The 26212-nt window shown below is 50.8% G+C and overlaps 1 protein-coding gene across 1 annotated transcript; it reads left to right on the top strand.

The window, feature by feature from the left end:
- On the top strand, positions 1 to 21341 carry LOC127305425 (probable prolyl 4-hydroxylase 7). Its single transcript, XM_051335852.2, has 7 exons — positions 1 to 221; positions 319 to 376; positions 467 to 571; positions 20198 to 20255; positions 20343 to 20518; positions 20582 to 20642; positions 20836 to 21341. The coding sequence occupies exons 1-7, from the start codon at positions 94 to 96 to the stop codon at positions 21144 to 21146; spliced, it is 897 nt and encodes a 298-aa protein (XP_051191812.1). The 5' UTR covers positions 1 to 93; the 3' UTR covers positions 21147 to 21341.
- The last annotated feature ends 4871 nt before the right edge of the window (positions 21342 to 26212 follow it).

The raw sequence follows: 26212 nt of genomic DNA, 5'->3' as shown, positions 1-26212 counted from the left end.
GAATCCACGCAACCCGCAGCAGCACCCAAAGGCCTTCCGGCCTTCTTTCCTGACTAGGATTCCTCCGCGTTCTCCCCTTCATCTCGCACTGCTATGGCTCGTCTTCTCCTCGCTGTCCTAGCGCTCCACCTTGCCGCCGCCGGGGTCTACGCCGCGTCGAGCGTCCCCGGTTCTGGCGCTTTTGACCCCTCCCGCATCGTCCAGCTCTCGTGGCGACCCAGGTAACGATCTGATCTACCCCTCCCCCCTTCACATCTCTCAGGCCCATTGTGTACGTACGACCCTGATGGCTGTTTCCCTCGTACGCGCCGCGGTTAGGGCGTTCCTCCTCAAGGGGTTCCTGTCGGACGCGGAATGCGACCACATGATCGAGCTGGTGAGTGTTCGCCACTCGATCTCGTTGTCCTGAGGCTGATTTTTTTTTTTTTTGGGTTGATTTATTCGATTGCTCTTGCGTGGTATGTAGGCGAAGGATAAGCTTGAGAAGTCTATGGTGGCGGACAACGAATCCGGTAAGAGCGTCCAGAGCGAGGTGCGGACCAGCTCTGGCATGTTCCTGGAGAAGAAGCAGGTCAGCACGAATGCACCCTGTGATTTTATTTTTATGTTTTTGATAATCTTCCGGGGTTACAGTGCTGAACAGCTGATAACCTAGAGACCTAGGTAGGAATTGCTTCTGTCTCTACCGATGTTGATAAGGGAATTAGTAAGTGCACCTGTTACAGGACATTTGATATTTATATTTGGTACTCCGTATTAGAAATCTTGATTAGCCTAGTGGCCTTTTTAGGTCGTAGAACAAATGGATTGATATTTTGGCGGGATCCTTTTGTAGGCGCCAGAGCCACTGCCATAGGCTTGTTACGATGAAGAAGTTTTTCATTTATCTTTTCAAAACTCGCGATTAAACTATTACAGGGCTGCCTAGGAGGGCGAATTATGTGCTTGTATTGATTCAGGATGGTAGAGATTAATGATTTAGAAGGTGAATTTCTATGTTCGGATTAATTAATTGATGTTACAGTGTTCTTATGTCACCATGATTTGTGAGTGGAATGTGTGCATTTATTGGTTCATCTAACTAGCAGCAGGCAACAACAATAGCATATACTATTTCTTTCATCAATTTATCAGGTGCAAGTCACAATTCAGGTGTAATCTCACAGCTTCGATGTTCAATGCACGAAATCAATGTGGAATTTGAAGAAAACATACATGTATAGCTTAATTTACGCCATCCATGGCTAATATTTTCAGTCCACTTTCATTATGTCGAGTGACAAAAATGCGAAAATTCTGAATACTGTTAAAACAGAAGGAAAGAAATATAGGAAAATGCTATTTACAACAAACATGTATTTGTTTCTTCTGACACACCTGGAGTTCAAGTTTTAAAAGGTATTAGAGTCTTCACATAACATCATAAATTTTCAATTTTGTAAAGTTAACATGGTTCCTTAATTGAAGCCGGGTTACATTGGACCTGGTATGTTGGGTTTGTTATTGAGTAAATAACAAGAAAACATAACAATTTGGGAGAAAGGTTACATAAAACAATAAGTTTGAAGAAAAGAATCACTTAGAAACAATTTCTGGGGCATCGAAACACAGACAACCCAAAGCCTGCATTTCACGGCTCTTGGCAGCGTGTGTGACCTTTGGGACTCACAAGTCTGGCGTAAGGGGACAGACCAAGGCAAATGCGACATGTAGTCCAAGTGCATGTTTTTATATAGGCTCTTCATCGAGCAACTTCCTCGAACCTGACTAGGGCACGGCCAAGGATTACGAGTCGACGAGTCGATCTGCGGTAGTGACTCATAGACTAGTTGTGACTAGTCACGACTCATGTTGACCCTGGGAGCAGCAGCAGATCAGTGGAGGAATATGTAATACAATATGTAATTACTGATGGTCAAATACCATGTGAATATGTAATACAGTAGAAGGCCAATGAAGGAGAGTTGGCGGAGGACCCTGGGAGAAGCAGCAGATCGGTGGAAGACCAGACCAGCAAGAGCAGCAGCCACCGGCGGAGGAGCAGACTAGCAGAAGCAGCCAGCGGAGGGAGGAGCAGACCAGCACCCTCAGCAACCAGTGGAGGAGCCTCGGAGCAGCAGTGACCAGTGGAGGAGAAGATGAGGAGCCATAAGCAACCAGTGGAGGAGCCTCTGATTCAGTCATTGCCTGCTGTCATTCAAGCAAACTTGCCTCACATCCAGTATGTTTCATGGCTCTTGCTTTATGACCAATGGAGTCAATAGGTTAGATCTGACGGGGGAAAATGACGCAAAGTAGCACAAGAACATGCCCAGTCTCAATGATAGATCATTTCAGTCGCTATGGGAAAACAGAGAAACTAAGCAGTCAGCACCTTCACCGGAGTAGCTTGCCAGCGGCGCAAAAAGAGGTGTGTAGATGAATTGCTGGTGGTAGAAGGTGCTCAGTAGAGCGAGTCGAGATCGGGTGGGAGTGATGAATAAGTCTTTGTATTCTGGTCTTTGTGGAGCTGCTGCTGCTCATGGTTCTTGTGAAGGACTGCAGCACACACATGGTCTTTGTGAAGGACTGGCTGTTAGGATAGGATAGCATCCCAGATCTTTGACTGCTTTTAGGGGCATCAAGGACTGGTAGGTAGTTAGCAGCTTTTAGACTAGCATATTCTGGCTGGCTAGCAGCTATAAATCTGTACCCCCGTGCCCTCAGTTTGGAAATGGCATTGTGTGCGACGTGTGAGAAATAAACCAACGAAAATTGCCCCAACTCTCCTAGTGTCATCCTCTTCTTCATGAAAGTGAGGCTTGAGATACTAACAAGTGGTATCAGAGCAAGGTTGCCCTGCAGCTTGAGCATTTCCTACTCCTCCCCTTCACAGGGAAGGGAGCAGCCCCAGCCAGTTGCAGCCTCAACTGCCCCTGGTTACTTCCCTCCATTCGGGTTGTCGAGCAGCAGCTCGTCGGAAGCAGCGCCCAGCCCCCAGCAGCGAGCCATGTCCGACGGCCACTCTCAGCACACAGCTACCTCCAGCATGCGGCGTCGGCAGGAGGCTGATCGCGTCGTGGCAGAGGAGCGTGAACGAGTGGCTGCAGCAGCCCCTGCGGCGGCAGCAAGGGCGTCGAGGCTGGCAGCGGCGGAGCTGGCAGCAGCCAGAGCGGAGGTAGAAGCAATAGCAGCGGAGGCAGCACGTGCGGCGGCGGAGGTCGAGGTGTTGCGCGACAGCACCAACAACTCGGTTTCTGCTGATGCAGACCAAGTCGACGCAGCGGCGCAACAGGCGGCTCAATGGGCGGCGCAGTGGGCAGCCGAGCACGCCCGTGCACCTCGGGATGGCGCTCCCAGAGGAGGAGCGCACGGCGATGGCTGGGATGACCAAGATCGCGGCCTCTACGGGGTTCAGACTGTGGTCAGGGATGTTGGTCCCGCTGTTGGGTGGCCTACCCTCACCAAAACCAAATACGTCGAGTGGGCTGCGATCATGAAGATCAGGCTCCAGGTGCGGCACATGTGGAGGCAGTCCACGACGGCGACGTCGACCATCATGAGGATCGACGGGCGCTGGACGCCCTCATCGCCGCAGTCCCGGCCGAGATGCACGGCCGAGATGCAGTTCTCGCTCTCCCACAAGCAGACTGCCAAGGAGGCTTGGGACGCCATCGCCGCGGCACGCATCGGCAGCGACCGTGCTCGCAAGTCCACACTGCAGGCACTTCACAAGGTGTGGGAGAACCTGGCCTTCAAGCCAGGTGAGAACGTTGATGACTTTGCTCTCCGTCTTAACACTCTGCTGCAGAAGATGGTGTAGTCCGGCGATGACGCTTACGGCAAGGAGAGAGATGTCGAGAAGCTCTTTCGCTGCGTCCCTGAGAAGTACAAGCAGATGACTCGCTCGATCGATCCCCGCTGGACCTCTCCACTATGACGATCGAGGAGGCGACAGGCCGCCTCAAGGTCGTCGACACCGACGAACCACAGTATTCGTCAGGGCCCATCACCACCGGCGGGAAGCTCCTCCTCACTCGGGAGCAGTGGGATGCCGGCCACGGTGACAGGAAGAAGGGAGAGTCTTCTTCCTCGACAGGAGGCCGCAAGCGCGGCAAGCCACGCAAGGCGCAGAAGGATGGCCATGCCAAGGCGCAAGGTGATGCCGGCAGAGGCGTCGCCGGCAAGCCCAAGCCGGCAAAGGACGACGTCTGCCACAACTTTGGCAAGCTTGGTCATTGGGCCAACGAGTGCCGACATCCACGACGTGGCCAGGCCCACGTCGCAAAGGCGGGGGAGGAGGAGCGAGCTGTCTCCAGCGGCACCGATCGCAGCGGCTCTCCACCGTACCACTCTCCTCCACCCTGGCGAGCAGAAAGCACACGCCCTTCTCGATGATTGCTCTGGCAATGACAAGACTGCCTCGACACCGGCGCCACCCACCACATGACCGGCTGACGGGTGTTCTTCGCCGAGCTCGACTCCGACGTGTGAGGCTCCGTCAAGTTTGGGGATGCCTCTGCCGTTGAGATCAAGGGTGTCGGCTTCGTCATCTTCGCTGCCAAGATTGGAGAGCACCGACTGCTCACCGGTGTCTACTACATCCTCGTGCTGAGGAACTCCATCATCAGCCTGGGACAACTGGATGAGAACGGCTCCCGCGTGCTAATCGAGAATGAGTTCTGCGCATCTAGGGTCGCCACCGTCGCCTGCTTGCCAAGGTAACCAGAGGCACAAATCGCCTCTATGTTCTTGATGTGCAGGTGGCAAAACCCCTCTGTCTTGTTGCTCGTCGGGAGGACGAGGCGTGGCAGTGGCGCGAGCGCTTCGGGCACCTTCACATCGAGGCCCTGAAGCGGCTCAGTACCACGGAGATGGTGCGAGGCATGCCATGCCTTGACCATGTGGAGCAGTTCTGCGACGTCTGTGTTTTGACGAAGCAAGACGACTCCCCATTCCCCAGCTGGCGAGCTTCAGAGCCACGGAGAAGCTCGAGCTCGTGCACCGGGAACTTGTGTAGCCCGGTGACACCGGCCACACGAGGACGCGTGCTGTGTATCGACAACGACGGCGAATTCACAGCGACTAAATTCGCGTCGTACTGCGCTGATGAAGGCATCCAACGCCACTACTCCGCGCCTTACAACCTGTAGCAGAACAGCGTCGTCGAGCGGCGCAACCAGACGGTTGTGGGGATGGCTCAGGCCCTCCTCAAGCAGAGAGAGATGCTGGCTATCTTTTGGGGAGAGGTGGTGTTGACGGCTGTCTACATCCTCAACCGCTCGCCTACTAAGGCACTCGGCGGCAGGACACCGTATGAGGCTTGGCATGGGCGAAAGCCAGCGGTCTCCCACCTGCGGTTCTTCGGCTGCCTCGCATTCGCCAAGGAGCTCGGCCACATCGGCAAGCTCGACGACAAGAGCACTCCGGGAGTGTTCATTGGCAACTCGGAGGGCTCGAAGGCCTACCGCATCCTCGAACCCAAGACACAGTGTGTGCGCACGTTGCGAGACGTCGTGTTCAACGAAGGGCGAGATGGGCATGGGGTAAGGCGGTGGAGGACAGCTCGACTCCGACGTATGACGACTTCATTGTCGAGTACGTCCACTTCGAGGCAGCTCTTCCCCAAGTCTCCATCGATCCCGGTGGTTGCTACACCACCACAGCCGGCGTCACCACGTACTCCAGCACCGGCAGTCACTCCTCTGGGCATGTCTACACCAGCTCATGTTGAGCACAGCCGGCGGAGTTCGCTTCCCCGCTCTCTCACGACGGGGAGCGCATCGACGCGTATCATGGCGGCGAGCCGCTGCGGTACCGTACGATGGAGAACCTTCTTGGCGACCAGCCGGTGCCGGGACAGGTGCCACGCGACCTGGAGGCGCAGCTGCAGCTTGCGCGTGACAACGGCGAGCCCAGAGGCTGAGAGAGACGCAACATGGTGCGTCGCCATGCAGTTGGAGATGGATGCGGTCGAGAAGAATCGCACCTGGGAGCTTGTTGACCTCCCTCTTGGTCACCGCGCGATCACCCTCAAATGGGTGTTCAAGCTGAAGAGAGATGAAGCCGGCGCCATCATCAAGCACAAGGCTCGCTTGGTGGCACGAGGCTTCTTGCAGCAGGAGGGGGTCGACTTCGACGACGCCTTCGCTCCCGTGGCACGGATGGAGTCCGTGCGACTCCTCCTTGCGCTAGCTACCCAGGAGGGCTGGCGCGTCCATCACATGGATGTTAAGTCTGCCTTCCTCAACATCGACTTGAAGGAGGAGGTCTACGTGCAGCAGCCGCCGGGATTTGCGATTCTCGGCAAGGAGGGCAAGGTACTCCGCCTGTGCAAGGCTCTCTAGGGCATGCGGCAGGCACCACGGGCGTGGAATGCCAAGCTGGATTCCACGCTGAAGGCAATGGGCTTTGAGCAAAGCCCGCACGAGGCGGTCGTCTACCTACGGGGGAGTGGAGGAACACCTTGTTGGTGGGCGTCTATGTCGACGACTTGGTGATCATCGGCATCAAGAATGCAAAGGTGGCGGCATTCAAGGAAGAGATGAAGGCCGCCTTCTAGATGAGTGATCTATGGCTCCTCTCCTTCTATCTGGAGATCGAGGTGCACCAGGACCGCCTACGCCAAGCGCATCGTTGAGATAGCTGGGCTCACCGAGTGCAACCCAGCCCTCACTCCGATCGAGGAGAGGCTGAAATTGAGTCGCGGCAGCACGCCGGAGGAAGTGGACGCCACACAATACCGGCGTCTTGTGGGGAGCCTTCGCTACCTCGCCCACACACGGTCGGACTTGGCCTTCTCCGTCGGCTACGTTAGTCGGTTCATGGATCGAACGACGACGGAGCACCTACAGGCTATGAAGAGGATCATCCGCTACATTGCGGGGACTCTCGACCTTGGCCTCCACTACCCTAGGTGTCCTGGGGTGGCAGACTTCGTCGGGTACAACGACAACGACCATGCCGGCGACATCGACACCAGCAAGAGCACGAGCGGGATTCTATTCTTCCTCGGCAAGTGCCTTGTGAGCTGGCAGTCGGTCAAGCAGCAGGTGGTGGCCTTGTCCAGCTCAGGTGCTCAGGCCGAGTACATCGCAGCCTCAACCGCTGTGCAGGCGCTCTGGCTCGCTCGGCTGCTTGGTGATCTCCTCGGTCGAGACACTAGAGCTGTGTAGCTCATGGTGAACAGCAAGTCTGCTCTGGCCTGGCGAAGAACCCTGTTTTCCATGAACGGAGCAAGCACATTCGGTTGAGATATCACTTCATCCGAGGCTGCTTGGAGGATGGGAGCATCAAGGCAAGCTACATCAACACCACGGATCAGCTCGCGGATCTGCTCACCAAGCCTCTTGGGAGGATCAAGTTCCTCGAGCTCTGCTCCCGGATCGGGATGGCTCAGCGCTCCCGCAAGACGGTGTACAAGGCTTAGGGGGAGAATGATGAATAAGTCTTTGTATTTTGGCACATGGTTCTTGTGAAGGACTGCAACACACACATGTTCCTTTGTGGAGGACTGGCTGTTAGGATAGGATAGCATCTCTGATCTTTAACTGCTTTTAGGGGCATCAAGGACTGGTAGTTAGTAGCTTTTAGACTAGCATATTCTAGCTGGCTAGCACTGTACCCCTGTGCCCTCAGTTTGAAAATGGCATTGTGTGAGATGGGTGAGAAATAAACCAACTAAAATTGCCCCAACTCTCCCTAGTGTTATCCTCTTCATGAAAGTGAGGCTAGAGATACTAACAGGGAGTCTGGCGGGAATGGTGGCTATCACTATTATGTAAAATTCGGGCACTACTATGATCTATCGTCCATCTCTCTCGCCCTTAGACTCCTCATTTCCCTCAATTCCTTCATGATGATCGTTACAGAAATGGACCTTCATGTTAGAAACACCCAATTAAGTCGTTGCCTCTTGTCATTGAAGCACCCTTGCCTCACATCTGCCCACTCTCAAGCGCCAAATACTTCGTCTCGGCTCGCTCTACTGAGAGCAACTCTAGCCAACTCTAGCAAACCGCAAATATGCTGATGGAGGGCACCCCAAAAGCGTTTTGCAGGCTAGAAAAACGCCGCTCAGACCAGACACACCAAACGGAGACTGTGTTATGCTGTTATGCGGTCTCCGTTTGGCGTGTCTGGTGAAGCAACACAATGTTGTGGAGGAACAACTCCACCTTGTTGCTACAACGTGGACAACACAAATGTTGAAGGAACCACTTCAATGTGCTGCGCTTGATATCGCTCTAGGGCCGTAAGCTAGATATCGCTCTAGGGGCGGGGGCTGTCATGAGTTCAGTCCAAAACTCTCAACACACAAGATCTAATCCAAGATCTAAAAGAACACAAAGTTCTCTTTTATTGATAGGTAGTGAGTACATAGTCCGATTACATAGGTAGAGGTTGGGCCTCTATTTATAGGCTGCATGAGCCTTCACTACTTAGCTGTACTTCCAACGTTTTTGTATTGCCGGGAATGCTCCCAGCTCCGGCCTCTCCTTTGCTTTCTCCTGTGTGAAACGATTGCGGCGGCCGCTTGGTGAAGTCGTGGGAGTAGCGGTGGTGGATGCTAGGTCTAGGCCACCTCCTGCTGTTTTCACGGGAAGTAATGACGCTGGGCATTTCGGCTGCTGTGAATGGCCTCGTCGGTGAGCCGCCAGGATGAGAAGATGGATTTGGGAGGTGGAGAAGAGGAGGACTCCACAGGAAACAAATTAGAGAAAAAGAAAAGACTAAGAGGAGTTGGACAAGGTGCAGTGCACCGCTTTGACCAGTGGAACCAGAAAAAACAAGAGACAAACCAGATCGGTTTGACTGAGTTGAGTTTGAGCAGTGTTGTCAACTGCTGACGGACCACGCTCGAGCCTGCCACGTCCAGAAACAACTCGAGACAGGACCCACATCACCAGCACTGTTCCACATGCAACCGTGCTACAGCCACACGACGGAGAACCCAAACAAGAACAAACATATTTGCTATGTGCTAACATCGCATGAAATCTGAGTCTCACTGAAATTCTCAGGGAGCACCAAAACAGTCCACACTAAAAAGTTAAGAGCACAAAGGATTAGGTGTCAACACCATGTTAATCATCTAGCCTCCCCAAAATTAGCAGAAAAAAGAAGTTTGTTCCCTTTTAGTATAGTAGTTATGTGCCTGCTCAACAAGTTGTATTCAGCCATACTTGGATTATGCCATTACCAGCATCATGCTTTGTTTAGGTGATTGTTTTAAGCATATACTTTTCAATTTTAATTGGATGAGAGACTCCTTGTTGAGGTGTGTTTGTTTGTTTGCATTGGCTTTTCGGTGTTCCATTCCAATATCTGGATCCTCACCTTATTTTTCTGATTGTGTCTGTTTATGACTTAACTGCTCTGCTTCTTTCTTGCATATGTGCAACATGCTCATCATGTTCTATACCAGTCTTGTTGACAATTTTACCTGAATGTTGTGCCAACTTACTGGACATATAGTAATCGAGCACGTGCAATGCATGTGTATTCTATAGAGTTAATTTTCACATGGAATACAAAATGGTTGTAGTAAGTATCATAATGTCTTTGGTATTTGCGACATCTTCTGAATCCCACCTTTTTTGAATGAGTTTCACCATGCTTTCTATAGTTTTAGTTTAACTTGAAAAGCTAAAATTTGGGCCTTAAGAAACCACATTCAGTCTTCTATGCAACTAAGCCATGCGTTTAATTTAAGAAAACATGTAGGATAACTATCTGAAGCAAGGGATCCAATATACAACCATTCTTTCTTTACTTGTGGTATCTCATCACACAAGTTGGATGCACCATGCTGACTTAAAAAATCAAGATGCAAAGACCCTGAAGAATATTATATACTCACCGGCTAAAAAGCACAAAAATCTGGCCAGAAATTTACAAATATATATATTTGTATAAGACCTAAAATAGATGCACATTGGTCAGGTATTCTCCTGGGTGCTCCACTTTTAAAGCAGAATATCAAATAGACATGCATGATAGATCAACACGAATGTACCATAGTGAATCAAACTTTCAAAGTGATGCACGCAAGAAAGCAACTTTCTTTGTAGCTTTAGTTTTGCATTTTGATGGTCTGGTAGATGAAGAGATAAGTGAAATTCTTAGCTTACTAAAATCATTAGGAGAAATGAGGACCATCTCTCAAATGCGCGTGTTGCTCCATTACCTGAAGCCTTGTTTGTGGTCAAAAGCTGCTATGTCACCCAGAGATCTGGCTGATTAGAACAAAAATGGAAATGTGAGATCCCTTCTTCTCTACTGAAATGAAACAAAAATATGTTACCATGGAAGCTGATTGATAATGCGCCCAAGAAAATAAACTTCAAAAAATGAAACTTGAGGATGCATACCTCTCTAGTTATAAGAAAATAACCTTCACCATTGAAGCTAATTGATATCTCACACAAAAGATAATTAACTGCAGGATACCTACCTCTGTAGTACAAGGAAAAGAATCACTCAGCCCTTTTTCGATCGTTTTTTTTAATGCAAATAGATTCAATCTAGTAATTTCTTTTAGATTAAAGAATCATTATTGAATATATTCTTGCACCATATCTCCATGATCATAATGGGACATGAAAGGATGTGCCCGATCTTCACGGATTTGGGTGGATTTCGTGGGGGGAAGGAGGAGGAACGCGAAGAACACGAAGAACACGAAGAACACGGAGGGGATTCGCGGGATACAAACTCACACACGCACACAAATCGGTTTGTCCTCGTTGGCCCGAACCACCAACTCGATAGAGGTTGCAGGAAAAGACCTTCTTGTAGAAGTCCCGCAAAGAGATCGGCGAATCGAACCCGAGAGATCTAGAAGGGTGAAAAGACCGGAAGGTTGATGGAAGTGCAAGCAAAAGACCAAACGGTAGAAGTGCAAGCAAAAGATCAACAACCAGTAGAAGTCACCAAAGAGATCCACAAGGATTCGGCAAGGAGATCGAGTGATACAAGATCTAGGATCTAGGGTTTCCCTCAAGGGGGTAAGAGCAAAGCTCAAGTTCTTCGTTCTAATTCTAACCCTAATTCGTGGCTGGTACAAGCATATATATAGCCCAGATCCGTGGAGGGGTAACTTAGTCATTTGTGAAAAGTATACAGCCACAGGATTCAAACGGATGGCTCAGATGTCGTTGACTTGGGGGAGGCCGGCGATCTGATGGTCCAGCAGCGACGATGCGGGTGACCGATAGTGCCGGTGGTCCAGCGGCAGTCTTAGGGCTTTAGGCGTCGACAGGTGTCAGGGGCAGCGATCGAGATTCCAGCAGCGATCTTGGGAAGTGCTCGAGCAGCGATCTGCAGCGATTCGATCGGCGATCTTGGGAGTGCTCTGGCGGTCTTGGCTGGTGGTGGCAGCGATCTGCGGCCACTGGCTGTCTTCTCCGTTGGCGGCGTTCCTTCTTCTTCTCCAGTTCCTTCTCCTTCAGTTCCTTGGTGAGCTTGGTACCTGATGACACATAGAGCACTTGCATGAGGTAGCATTCCATCCAAAGAGGTGTTCAATGTATATGTGGAAAGGAGCGAATTCACCTCTTGGTGTATGGCTTTGGCCTGAGCTCGTGTCATTGGGCCACGTGTAGGGCTTGTCGGTCTTGAGGAGGAGGTGTCCAAAGGCCACCCCGTATCATCTCCCCCTTGGGAAAGAGTCGTCCTCGACTCTGTGTTTTCCTCATCGCCATGATAGGGTGAGAGGTCGGACACATTGAATGTGTTGCTCACCAAGTACTTTGATGTCGGTATGTCAATGACGTAGGCGTTGTCGTTGATGCTCTTGAGGACCTTGAATGGACCATCGCCTCGGGGCTTGAGCTTGGAGTTTCTTTCTTGAGGGAAACGGTCCTTGCGAAGGTGTATCCACACTAGGTCTCCTTCATTGAAGATCCGTGCCTTCTTCTTTATGTTGAGTCTAGTGGCGTGACGGAGAACTTGTTGTTCGATCGTTGCCCTTGTATCTTCATGTAGTTTCTTCATGTATTGGGCTCGCTTGTCGATGTTCATGTTCACTTGCTCATGTAGCGGAAGAGGAAGGAGGTCAATCGCCGTAGGTGGTTCAAACCCGTAGACGACCATGAATGGACTTCTCATTGTTGTAGAGTGCTTGGCGCGGTTGTAGGCAAATTCCGCATGCGGGATGCAATCTTCCCACGCCTTCAAATTCTTTTTGACAAGGACTCGGAGTAGTGTGGAGAGGCTTCGGTTCACCACTTCGGTTTGCCCATCGGTTTGTGGGTGCGAGGATGACGAGAACAAAAGCTTGACGTTGAACTTTGCCATCAATGTCTTCCAAAGGTAGCTCATGAATTTGACATCGCGGTCGGAGACAATGCTTCGTGGTACACCATGGAGTCTCACAATTTCCCTAAAAAACAAGGAGGCAATATGTGAAGCATCATCCGTTCGGGAGCATGGTACGAAATGAGCCATTTTAGAGAATCGATCAACCACTACAAAAATGGAATCATGACCATATTTGGTTCGAGGCAATCGTAGTACGAAATCCATGCTTATATCGGACCAAGGAGCATAAGGAATAGGCAACGGTGTATAAAGGCCATAGGGGTTGGAAGTGGACTTAGCTTGTAAGCATGTTGTACACCGTCGGCAAAGGCGTTCCACGTCGCGGTACATCCTTGGCCAATAGTAGTGAGTTGATAGCATTGCATATGTCTTCTCTCGTCCAAAGTATCCCATAAGACCACCACCATGCGATTCTTGTAAGAGCAAAAGGCGAAGCGACAACATGGGAATGCAAAGTTTGTTGCCCTTGAACCGCAACTACATTGTCCTTGCCCTTCTTGTATTTGATTACATATGGAAAGGACTCGATGAACTCAACCCACTTTGCATGTCTTTTGTTCAAATTGTGTTGACTTTTCAAATACTTCAAAGACTCATGGTCGGAGTGAATGACAAACTCTTTTGGCCAAAGATAATGTTGCCAAACTTCAAGAACACGAACCAAAGCATAAAGTTCCTTGACATATATAGGATAGTTGAGGCGTGCGCCATCCAACTTCTCGCTATAGTATGTCACGGGTTTTCCATTTTGCATAAGGACACCACCAATTCCAAGTCCACTCGCATCACATTCAATCTCAAAAGTTTTAGTAAAATCGGGAAGAACGAGAAGTGGTGCCTCGGTGAGTTTCTTTTTCAATTCATCAAAAGCGTTTTGTTGTGCCTTGCCCCAAACAAACGGAACATTCTTTTTTGTAAGCTCATTTAAAGGGCAAGCAATGGTGCTAAAATCTTTCACAAAGCGTCTATAGAAACCGGCAAGTCCATGAAAACTTCAAACTTGACCAACATTTGTAGGAGTAGGCCAATTGTGGATGGCCTCAACCTTCGAAGAATCAACTTCAATCCCATTGGCGGAAACCACAAATCCAAGAAAAACCAACTTGCTTTGTGCAAAGGTGCACTTGGGAAGATTTGCAAAAAGCTTTTCACGGCGCAAGATGCATAAGACTTCTCTCACATGTTGCACATGGTCCTCGAGATTTTTGCTATAAATGAGAATATCATCAAAGTAGACAACCACACTCTTGCCAATGAGAGGTCGCAAGATGTGATTCATGAGACCCATAAAAGTAGATGGAGCATTTGAAAGACCAAATGGCATGACAAGCCATTCATAGAGACCAAGTTTGGTCTTGAATGCCGTCTTCCATTCATCACCAATTGCCATGCGGATTTGGTGGTAGCCACTACGCAAATCTATCTTAGAGAAAATCGTGGCACCACTCAATTCATCAAGCATATCATCTAAACGCGGAATGGGATGGCGGTATCGAACGGTAATGGCATTGATGGGGCGACAATCCATACACATTCTTTGCGACTCATCCGGTTTAAGGAACGAGAATCATGGGAATCGCACAAGGGCTTAAGCTTTCACGTACATACCCTTTTTCGAGGAGATCTTGAATTTGGCGTTGAATCTCCTTTGTGTCTTCGGGGTTGGTGCGGTAGGCGGCGCGGTTTGGTAGATGGGCGCCGCGTATGAGGTCGATGCGGTGCTCGATCCCTCTAAGCGGTGGTAGTCCATGAGGAAGCTCGTCAGGGAAGACATCTTGGAACTCCTTGAAAAGAGACAACAAAGACGAAGGAAGTGTTTTTAGTTGTTAGTCTCCGATGGTGGACCCTTGCAAATGAGCACATAGTGCAATTTGGTGGATGGGTTGTGGTGCACTTCTCTCATCTCACTCTTTGAAGCTATGAGGACACTCTTCATCTCACTCACATATAGCTTGTGGCGCTCACTTTCTTTTTGGTGGGTCACTCTCTCACCGCTCATCTCACTAGTGATAGTAGCTTCCTTAGCCCCCGCTAAAGCCTTTGCATTGTCCGCAATTACTTGGCTAGGAGTCATTGGGCGTAAGATGAATGTCTTGTCGCCGACCTTGAAGCTATAGGCATTTGTGTAGCCATCATGGTTTGCTCTTTTGTCATATTACCAAGGGCGACCAAGTAGCATGTGGCACACCGTCATGGGCACGACATCACAATCAACGGTGTCTTCATAGGCGCCAATCTTGAAGGATATTGTGATGGTATGTTGTATCTTCACATTTCCATTGTCACTTAGCCATTGCACATGGTAAGGATGGGGATGTTTCCGGAGCGTGAGGTTGAGCTTGGAGCATAGTTCGGTGCTTGCGAGGTTGTGGCAACTCCCTCCATCGATGATAACATTTATTGACTTGCCATTGATTCAGGCTCTTGTTTGGAAGATATTGCATCTTTGGTCTTCATTGCGGAGTGCATGGGTTGTCAACACTTTGGTCACCACAAGTGATGGGCTTGCATCATGCACACATAGGACTTGCTCTTGGTCTTCCAAGTCATCATCTTCATGATTGGTTGCGGCTTGTACCAAGGCTTCATATTCACCTTCACTCAAGTACTCCACATCTCCATCATCCCGAGTTATCATAACTCTTGTGTTCTTGCATTCAAAGGATTTATGTCCTTCGAGCACCACACTTGAAGCAAGTGATGTTACTAGATCCGGTGGAAGCTTTGGAGAGCATAGTTGATTGGTCCGGCTTGAAGCTTGTAGTCTTGATGGCACTTCTTGCTTGCTTTGTAGGATCCTTGGAAGCAATAGCACTTGTATTTTTGATGCTTGAGGATGCGTTTGTGGCATTTCTTGCGGCGAAGAAGGTTTTTGTTTTTGCACTTGCCAAATCTTCTCGCACTTGGCGCTCGGCCCTTGTAGCTTGATGAAGTAACTCAATCATGTTGGTGTAAGGCAAGAACTCCACTATCCTCTTGACGGGAATGTTCAATCCATTCAAGAATCTTGCCATAGTTTGCTCTTCTCGCTCATCTACATTGGCACTCATCATGGTCATGTGCATCTCCTTGTAATACTCCTCAACGGATTTGAAGCTTTGCTTGAGTTGAGTGAGCTTGTTGAAGAGGTCACGTTTGTGGTGGGTGGGCACAAAGCGTTTTTGCATGACTTCTTGCATCTCTTCCCATGTGTCAATGGGCTCCAAGTCTTCTTTTTCACGCTTCTTGTTGACTTCTTCCCACCAAACATTTGCATATCCTTCAAACTCAAGTGATGCCATGGCCACTTTCTTTGCTTCGGAGAAGTTGTGGATGCGGAATATCTTGTCAACCTTGAGTACCCACGACAAATATGCATCGGGGTCTTCCTCTCCTTGAAACTTGGGCATGGTGAACTTTAGCTTCCCAAAGATTTCTTCGTCATTGCGGTCATTGCGTCTAGGAGGTTGTCTTTCTTCATCATGTTCTTGACGTTGATGACGAGGAGGTGGTCTTCCATGGCCTTGATCTTGATCATCATTGCTGCGGCGGTGTCGAGGCATCACACTTTCTTCACTTGATGCTTGGTGATGACTTGATTCCTCATTTCTCTCCCGAGGAGGTGGTCTTCTACCATGAGGTCTATCATCATGATGGCGATGATTGTCTTGGCGTGGAGGACGTGGTGCCCCATCTCTTTGAGGTTGAACAACATTGATGATTTGACGCTCTTGATGCGCTTGCCTTTGTTCCTCTTCATTAATGCATTGCCTTCTAGCTTGAGCTTCTTGTGCATGTCGTTGCCGTTCTTGTTCTTCAAGTGCTTGTTGTTCATTGCGGATACGCTCTTGTTCTCTTGCACGAACTAGCTCTTGATCATGTCGTAGGCGTTCTTGCTCTTGTTGGAATTGAGCTTGGAGGGTCTCTTGGTGAAGGCGCTCTTCTTCAAGGCGTTGACGTTCTTGGACAAGTCGAAATCATGCTTGCTCCGCTTCTTGAGCTTGTTGTTGAAGCACTTGAGCATCCACATTGTGGTGGCGTGGGTCTTCATTGGAATCATGGTGAGACGGTGTAGGAGCTCGTGACCTTGAACTTTGAGAGCGTGAAGACCTTAAGTGGTGTCTCCTATTGTCTTGGCGGTTGAGTGTGTGAAGAATATTGCCCAACGCCGTCTTCATCTCCCTTGTTTCTTGACCTTGTAAGGCGAGTGTTGCTTTCAACTCTTTGCCTTGAGCTTCAATCTTCTCATTGAGGTCTTGAACTTGGTTATTGAGGTCTATCCTTTGCACTTGAGCTCTTTCTTCATAGCGGACGGCGGTATCTTTCATCATTGCTTCAAATTCATTGAGCTTGGAGTGGACGGCTTGAGTAGCTATCCAATGTTGGTGACGCGTCATCGGTAGTTGGTTCCCTTCTCCACTAGACATGGTTACAGCTAAAACAAGAACTATGTGGTGGGTGGTTAGGAAAAACTACCAAAAGTGTCAAAACTTGCAAACCAAAATCGAAAAGGTGTTTCAAGTCGGAGGACAACCGATATGTATGCACACACACAAAACAAAAACTCTATATGGTGTTAGGTATGGATGTGGAAAGCCAAATGGAAGAACCAAACGAAAAGTCTATTGTTAAAAGTGGGTAAGATCCAAAAGTCACAAGTCAATAGCGGTGATCACAAAAGGCATACACAAGGTGGAACACACGCGTGGGACAAAATGGGGTTAGCGCGACTTAGGAAAATGAGCTCGAACAAAATTGGTCCTAATGAAGACTACTAGCTCGGTGTCACGCCAACGCAAGAGAGACCGTGGCTTGGTTGCAAAATTGAGAAGCAACTAGATTTGCGCAAGACGCCTCTCTTCTCTTTTCTCTCTTTTGCTTATAAGCTTTGGACTCTTTTGTGTATCGGTGTCACACACACTCTTTTTATTTTTGTATTTTTCTTTCTTTTTCTCACTATGCAAGGATACTACTATCTATGTAAGTATGTCACACTTCTTTTACTTATCTTTTCACACCGAGCTTGCTTCGTAGCTTTGCTCAACACACGCACACCCTCACGGTCGGGACGCTTGCGCAATGCTTCGCAACACTAGAAAACCACTCTCGATGGGATAGGTACGCAAAAGAGGCTAGGGCTACAAGTTAGGAGGCAAGTTATACCACTTGATGATGGTGGCCGACGACCTTGAACTTGCTATGGTGGTGGGGGTGTCAAATGAACCGCTTGGATCCTCGGGGTGCCGTCGTCGATGTTGCGGAAGCTTGTGGTAGCTGAAATGGCACTCAAACCGAAGTTCAAACACAAATTGGAAATGCCAAAACGAAAACGAAGTGAGCTGTGAAAAATTCGGGGCAATGGCGGTGCGGCGTCCAGGGAGCAGCGATGCCGGCCTCGGCGGCGATGCCGGTGTGCAGGGGGCGGCAGCCGGCCTCGGCAGCGATGCCGGTCCTTCTGACGGCGATGCGGCCTGGTCGCGGCTGTTCGTCGATTTGGTGGAAAACTGACCCGAAAATCTTCGATTTCGTGGGAAAATTGGCACAATCCGGTGTGAAAAGTTGGGGGAATTGTAGATCAACACCAAGGACCAAGTTTCTATTGGACCAAAACCACCAAAAAGTCAACAAATTGTCAGATCCAACCAAGGCCAATTTAGGGCTATTTTTTGGGATTTTCGAAAATTTTCTCAAGAATTTTTTTGGAGGGGTGGGGGTCAAATCCGTGGCAACCAAGGAGCTCTTGATACCATATGATAAGGGCTAAGCCCAAGGATGTGCCCGATCTTCACGGATTTGGATGGATTTCGTGGGGGAAGGAGGAGGAACGCGAAGAACACGAAGAACACGGAGGGGATTCACGGGATACAAACTCACACACGCACACAAATCGGTTTGTCCTCGTTGGCCCGAACCACCAACTCGATAGAGGTTGCAGGAAAAGACCTTCCGGTAGAAGTCCCGCAAAGAGATCGACGAATCGAACCCGAGAGATCTAGAAGGGTGAAAAGACCGGAAGGTTGATGGAAGTGCAAGCAAAAGACCAAACGGTAGAAGTGCAAGCAAAAGATCAACAACCAGTAGAAGTCACCAAAGAGATCCACAAGGATTCGGTAAGGAGATCGAGTGATACAAGATCTAGGATCTAGGGTTTCCCTCAAGGGGGTAAGAGCAAAGCTCAAGTTCTTCTTGGTTCTAATTCTAACCCTAATTCGTGGCTGGTACAAGCATATATATAGCCCAGATCCGTGGAGGGGTAACTTAGTCATTTGTGAAAAGTATACAGCCACAGGATTCAAACGGACGGCTCAGATGTCGTTGACTTGGGGGAGGCCGGCAGTGCCGGTGGTCCAGCGGCGGCAATGCCGGGCTTCGGGGCGTCGAAGGCGTCAGGCCGGCAGTGTCGGGATTCCGGGGCCGGCAGTGCCGGGGTACTCAGGCCGGCAGCGCCGGGCAGTTTCGGCCGGCAGTGCCGGGGTGCTCTGGGCGGCAGTGCCGGCCTGGTGGTGGCGGCAGTGCTGGCCCTGGGCTGTCTTCTCCGTTGGCGGTGTTCCTTCTTCTCCTTCAGTTCCTTGGTGAGCTTGGTACCTGATGACACATAGAGCACTTGCATGAGGTAGCATTCAATCCAAAGAGGTGTTCAATGTATATGTGGAAAGGAGCGAATTCACCTCTTGGTGTATGGCTTTGGCCCGAGCTCGTGTCATTGGGCCACGTGTAGGGCTTGTCGGTCTTGAGGAGGAGGTGTCCAAAGGCCACCCCGTATCAATAGAAGGAGGAGAAAATGTTAAAATGGCAACTACTTTTAAAACGGCAACTACTTTTATATATAACACATCATGTGTATGGATATTTCTGCACCTGGAAGCACACTGTAAGCAAATACTCGTGGTAGTTAAAATATATAATTCATACCTCGTTTCTCCAGCAGCATGACATCAATCCCTCTCAACACTGACCACATCCCGGCCCTCAATAAGAAACGTACAGCCCTGACCTGCATCCTCTTCACAGTGGACATCTTCGCCTGCAGCGTACCGTCAGGGGAGGCATACCGTCGCAGCAGCAGGTTCAGAAGTACTCTTGCATGCACATGATTAATATACCAGGGAACCCGTTTGGGGCACGCGGGTGGCATGGTGTGGACTGGTCGTGAACGCCACACCTATCAGCGTAATCAAGTATTCTCAACAGCCACCACGTACTCGGCAATGGTGGGGAGGTAGCTGTGGCGGCGATATGCAGGGCGCTGGCACCGGCGTGGAGGGCTCCAGCGGCACGGGGTGCAGGGATCCAGTAGCAGGCCTGCAGCTAAGAGGCGGCGCGGTGTGCAGGGTGGCGATGTGATCGCGTCGGGCAGGGTTGCGGCGGCGGCATGGTCTCGTCGGGCAGGGCGTGTGATGGCGCTGGTTGTGGGAAAAAAATGGGCGAGGCGGTTACAGTATTGATTATCGTCCGACTGACTGACACTGTTTTACCGCAAACGTGGGTGAGATATGAACTGTACGATACCGGTTAGATGGCTATGATTTGTTGGATCACCCCAGTCTGGGTCTTTTTAGTGCTGGCCATTCTCAAGCTTGCATTTGTGATTGTTTCAGACTTAACAGCTGAACCTGAGTTATTGAGTGCTGTGATGTTGATTCATGTTCACTCCAAATACGCGTGCTCAGAAACAGATGCAATAAAGATTCCTTAAATCATTTCTGGACCAAAGGCCATGTTAGAGCTAGTTTGGTTGGAAGTTAGTTGAACTATAGTAAGTTGTGTTGCTTGTTAGCATATATTATCTGTGTGTGCGTGTGCCATGGCACATGGAATTAGTATAACACTACATAAGGCACATCTTCTGGTAACTACGTCAGTACAATGTACAACATGTAACATCAATATATTAACTAAACTAATCATTTGGCAGGATGAAGTAGTAGCAAGGATAGAGGAGAGAATTGCTGCTTGGACTTTCCTTCCATCAGGTACTTCAGTTGATCTATCCATTACATCTTATGTCTTTGTGTTTTTTTAATAGTCAATAATAGTATTTGAATTATGCCCATGGACAGAGAATGGCGAGTCCATTCAAATATTACATTATGAGAATGGCGAGAAGTATGAGCCACACTATGATTACTTCCATGACAAAAACAACCAAGCCCTGGGGGGTCACCGAATTGCGACTGTACTCATGTACCTATCTAATGTTGAGAAGGGTGGAGAGACCATCTTCCCCAACGCAGAGGTAATTTGCCCACAGTCCCTTCAACTGTCCTAGGTCTCTCACGCACCTGCACATATTCTGCAGGGGAAGTTAACACAACACAAGGATGAGATGACATCTGAGTGTGCTAAAAATGGATATGCAGGTAAAGTACCTTTGAGAACCCTTCTCGCTTGATATTGGAATGTTGCCCCTGTACCCCTTTTTGGCATGATAGCTTCAATGCTCAGTAGAACTTGGTTCTTTCATACGCCTGGTAGCTTTACATATCTTACTGGTATACTATACAGTGACAGTTCAAGTCATTGTGAAACTTAAATGCTGGCTGCCCTCTGCAGTAAAGCCCACGAAAGGTGATGCTCTGCTGTTCTTCAGCCTTCACCCAGATGCAACAACAGATCCTGACAGCTTGCATGGGAGCTGCCCGGTCATCGAAGGCCAGAAGTGGTCCGCGACGAAATGGATCCATGTGAGGTCGTTCGAGAAGCCTGACAAGCACGGAGGTTCCGGTGATGGGTGTGTGGATGAGAATGTTCTGTGTGCTCAGTGGGCGGCAGTGGGGGAGTGCGCCAAGAATCCTAACTATATGGTGGGCACCAAGGAAGCACCTGGCTTCTGCAGGAAGAGTTGCAACGTATGCGTACAGTAAGTTACTTAAACCATCCATCCACCGCCCTGATAGGCAAGATGGAATGGATAAATTATTGATCCAGTGCTAAGTCCAGGGTTGGTATATACGTTTGCTCATGGATATCATGTGCGGCCTGGAATGAATTGAAATTCAAGATCTATCATATATTGTCTTGGAATAAATTGCAGCTGGAGAAAAAAACAATTGTCCTCATGTCCAAGCTTTCGGCTAATTAGTAATTTACCCGTTTTAGCTGAGCCAATAATTGCACAACTTTCAATCCGGTGCCCTCGGGCTGAACCCAGTAGAAAGGAGGCTAGCGGGGGTGGGCGCCGAAGGCTGGAAAGTCGCCGCGGGCCACATCTCGCTGCCAGTTGCCAGTTCCGTCGATTCCTGCCTACATCTTCCTGTCCTTTCCATCGCTTCTTGCCATTGTTGCTGCTATATGAAGGCGGCAAGTGGTGGAAGGGCCACATCTTATACCCTAGTTCTACATATATCTCTCTCTCTCTCACATCTCACCCATGGCGTCCAGTGATCTTGCCCTCACCCATGCGGAGGTGGAGGCGCTCCCCTGCTCGCTAGGGTTCATATGCCCCCCGGGGTTGGCGCCTAAACACCGGAGGTGTACCGGTCTCCCTCGGCCCCAAGGTGCAGCTTGGCGCGGCCATCACCCACCACTACTACGTCGAGCTCACCCCCGGGCAGCGCATGGATCCTTGCTGGGATCCCGACAATGCCGCAACTTGGGACACCTTCGCCAATCGATGGGAGATGGAGCTCGCCAGGTACGAGGGGGGTGGGCCGCCTCCCGTGGACAACAACGAGGCTGGCTGATGGGGCGCCGGACCCTCGAGGTTGTGATGAACCACATCTTCGTGGGCGACTACCCCTGCCTGCAATACCCTCACTTCCAGCCGCCGAAGAAGGGCGGCAGCGAGCGCAGCGCCTTAGTCATTCGGACGCCCTATCCTCCTCCCTCCTCCCCCTAAAGCCGCCACTGCCGTTGCTGGTGGAGGCTGGCCAGTAGGAGGAGCAGGCCTACCGTGCACGCCGTGGCGACGACGGCCTAGGTTGTAACCGCTGCAGCCATCTGTCCCCTCCGCGTGCGCCGCCGAAGCCTCTACGGATGCAACCACCACCGCCGCCACGTAGGTTCGAGCCGCGTCCGGCTAGCGACGACGACGGCTCCTTCGACGACAACGACTTCGAGTACATGTACTATAAGCCTAGATATGAATATGACTAGTTTTTTATTTATAGTGAAATAATAATAATTTTATTTAAAACGTACATCATTTGGGTATGGGGTCATGGCTGGGGCCTGACCGACCTCCATTTTGTGTTTAGCGCCGAAGCATCCATATGGGCCAAAAGAGGGCACTGCAGAGCGACGCAGACTTTTGGCTCATGGGTGGCACACCCCCTATAGATCCACCGCGTAGATTTGCTTTAAGATTGATGCAGGGAAAGTAAGGAAAATCGGTCACTGAATCTGTCACTCATAATCATAATACATCTGAATACGAGGGTTTCTACCTCACAGCTCGTAGCACTTAGGCATCTATTTCAGCATTCGAAAATGTCCGCGCGCGTTCGTTTGCGTCGGCTGAAATGGTCGAAATCGACCGCACGTCCGTTTGCGTCGGGTGGCTTCAGCGGCACGACGTTTTTGTGAGAATCATTTTTTTTATAACATGAAAACATAATTTACATAGTTCAACACATGAAAATAAACCCTAAACGCCTGCGTCTACCGCTTCCTCGCCGTTGTCGAGCACGATGAGCTCCGATACCGTCCACGGCCAGTGGGGAACCGGCGGAACGTACGTCGGGCGCGCCGGCGGTGCTGGAGGTGGAGGCGCCCAGACTGTGGCTGTGGCGGAGGTGGAGGCGCCCAGAGCTGTGGCTGTGGCGGCGGTGGAGGCACCCAGGGCTGTGGCGGCGGAGGAGGAGCCCAGGGGTTGTACGGCGACGGTTGTGGCGCGACCGAGTCCTGTAGCGCCAGTCGTAGGGCTTCATCCCCCGACAGGCCCGGCGACATGAAGCCGGTGGCGTACCGGGGCAGCGGTGGCTGCATAGGTCGGTCCTTCTCGGAGACGAGGACGCCGAGCTTCTCCATCTCGTCGTCCGTCATGTTGTCCGGGAACTCAAACTCGCGGCCCTCCGCCATGGCCAGCTGCCAATCCTAGAAAACGACCACGACGTAGTCATCGCTGTCGTCCTTGACCTCCTCGTTGTGGTACGCCAGTGCCTCGATGTAGTCGTCGCCGTATTCGTCAAAGTCGTCCTCGTACTGCGCCGGCGTCGGCGCCTGGTGCGCACGCGTCGGCGCCTGCTGTCTTCGAGGACGAGGCGGCGGTGGACGGTCGAAGGGAAAGTCCCTGTCGCCCATGAAGCCCGCCCTCCTCCTCCGATCCCTCTCAGACACGAGATACGTGCGCCAGCTATCGGAGTCGATGGCGTACGCCGGATCGGCGCGGAGGTCCGGCGGCAGGTACCGCCTCTTTCGCAGGATCTCGGCGCTCCTCTCTGGCTCGCGCGTAGGCACCGGAGGGACGGGCACCCGGCGATAGCTGAGCCGCCAGTCGCCAGGCATGTGCACGCCCCTCTAGGCGTCGCACGGCGTCCAGTGCGCGTGCATCAGCCTCCCCACGCTGACGGGCAGTGCCACCCTGCCCGGCCGCTCCTCCTTGGCACCGCTGCCGGACACCTCAAAGTCGTTCTTCTTCTTCTTCTTCCCCATGGTGCTGCGGTGGCGCGCAGCGATGCAGATGGGAGTGGAGGTGTAGGTAGGCGAGGGCAAGAACGGTGCTGGTCGACTTTTAAGGCCGGCCGCGTGCGGGATACGATGCCATTAAAGACGTCGCAGAAGCCTAGCCGCTGCCCGCTAGTGCGCACGCAGAACAGGCAACCGCGACATTGAAGGCGAAGGATGCGGCGTAGACGCGGAAGCGCTGACCGCGAAAGCGATGCCTTAATACAAGAGGCCCAGCCGGCCAGCCCCAAGAGATAAGATCAAATCCCAAGGGGATAAGATCAAATCCCTAAAAGTTAGGGGGGAAGACTTGGGGGGGGGGGGGGGGGGGGGTTTTTTCACACCCCCCCGTCCCATGCGCCGGCCCTAGGAGGAGGTGGGCCAAGGGGGGCAACCCTGGCTGCACCCTCCCTTTATAAATAGAGGAGAGGGGCAGCCGTCCCCCTCCCCTACTCTGAGCCCAAGCTGCCACCTCTCCTCCCTCCTGCTTCTTCCTGCTCCGGTTTAGGCGAAGCCCTGCAGGGAATTCTCCTCCACCACCACCACCACGCCGTCGTGCTGATGGACTTCCGAGGAGATCCACCACACCTCCGCTGCCCGCTGGAACGGGGAGAGGACGGACTTCATCGACACTGTACGCACGACCGAGTACGGAAGTGCTGCCGGATTGCAGCACCGAACGATCGACTTCATCAACAACGAGATCTGATCTCGTAAGGCTTTGGATCTTCGAGGGTTAGTCTCTCATACATCTCGTTGCTTCGATCTTCATAGATTAGATCTTGCTTCTTCCTAGATTGGATCTTGGTTTTGTTCATGTTCACGGTAGAATTTTTTTGGTTTCCATGCAACGAACCCTTCAGTGGTATCAGAGCCGTGTCTATGCATAGATATGTTGCACGATTAGAACACAATGGATTTGTGGGCGTTGATGCTTTTGTTGTTTTTAGTTAGTGTACTTTGCATCTTGCGGGATGGTGGGATGAAGCGGCCCGGGCTAACTTTACATGACCGCGTCTCATGAGACTTGCTCCACGCTTGACATGCAACTTGTATTGCATAAGTGGCTTTGCGGGTGTCTGTCTCTCACACCATTGTAGGATAACGTTGCATAGAAAACAAAAATTTTCCTACCGCGAGCACGAAATCCAAGCCAAGATGCAATCTAGAAGACGGTAGCAACGAGGGGATTATCGAGTCTCACCCTTGAAGAGATTCCAAAGCCTACAAGATGAGGCTCTTGTTGCTGCGGTAGACGTTCACTTGCCGCTTGCAAAAGCGCGTAGAAGATCTTAATCACCACGGGCAGCACCTCCGTACTCGGTCACACATTCGGTTGTTGATGAAGACGACGTCCACCTCCCGTTCCAGCGGGCAGCGGAAGTAGTAGCTCCTCTTGAATCCGACAGCACGACGGCGTGGTGTCGGTGGCGGTGGAGAACTCCGGCGGAGCTTTGCTAAGCGTGCGAGAGCTTATGGAGGAGAGGGGGGCGGCTAGGGTTTGGGAGGGGGTGGCCGGCCACTTGGGGGGTGCGGCCAGGCTGTGGTCTTGGGGTGGCCGGCCCCCTCCCCTTGGCCCCTCATTATATAGGTGGAAGCCCCAAGTGTTGGACTACAAGTCTCCGAATAAGACCCGAACCCAAAACCTTCCATGTGATAGGGAAACCTACCCAAGGTGGGAATCCCACTTGGGGTGGGATTCCCCCCTTCCATGTGGGGGGGTGGCCAGCCCCCATAGGGGGAGTCCACTTGGGACTCCTCCCCCTCTAGGGTTGGCCGGCCATGGAGGTGGAGTCCCTCCGGGACTCCACCTTCCTTGGTGGTTTCTTCCGGACTTTTCTAGAACCTTCTAGAACCTTCCATAGAACCTTCCGAATCATTTTAAATCACATAAAATGACATCCTATATATGAATCTTATTCTCCGGACCATTCCGGAACTCCTCGTGATGTCCGTGATCTCATCCGGGACTCCGAACAAATATTCGAACTCCATTCCATATTCAAGTTCTACCATTTCAACATCCAACTTTAAGTGTGTCACCCTACGGTTCGCGAACTATGCGGACATGGTTGAGTACTCACTCCGACCAATAACCAATAGCGGGATCTGGAGGTTCATAATGGCTCCCACATATTCAACGATGACTTTAGTGATCGAATGAACCATTCACATACGATACCGATTCCCTTTGTCACGCGATATTTTACTTGTCCGAGGTTTGATCTTCGGTATCACTCTATACCTTGTTCAACCTCGTCTCCTGACAAGTACTCTTTACTCGTACCGTGGTATGTGGTCTCTTATGAACTTATTCATATGCTTG

This window comes from Lolium perenne, chromosome 1 (genome assembly GCF_019359855.2).
Source record: "Lolium perenne isolate Kyuss_39 chromosome 1, Kyuss_2.0, whole genome shotgun sequence".
In the NCBI taxonomy this organism is placed as follows: Eukaryota; Viridiplantae; Streptophyta; class Magnoliopsida; order Poales; family Poaceae; genus Lolium; species Lolium perenne.
The sequence above is the reverse complement of the archived record's forward strand: the minus strand, read 5'-3'. Positions and strand labels throughout refer to the sequence as shown.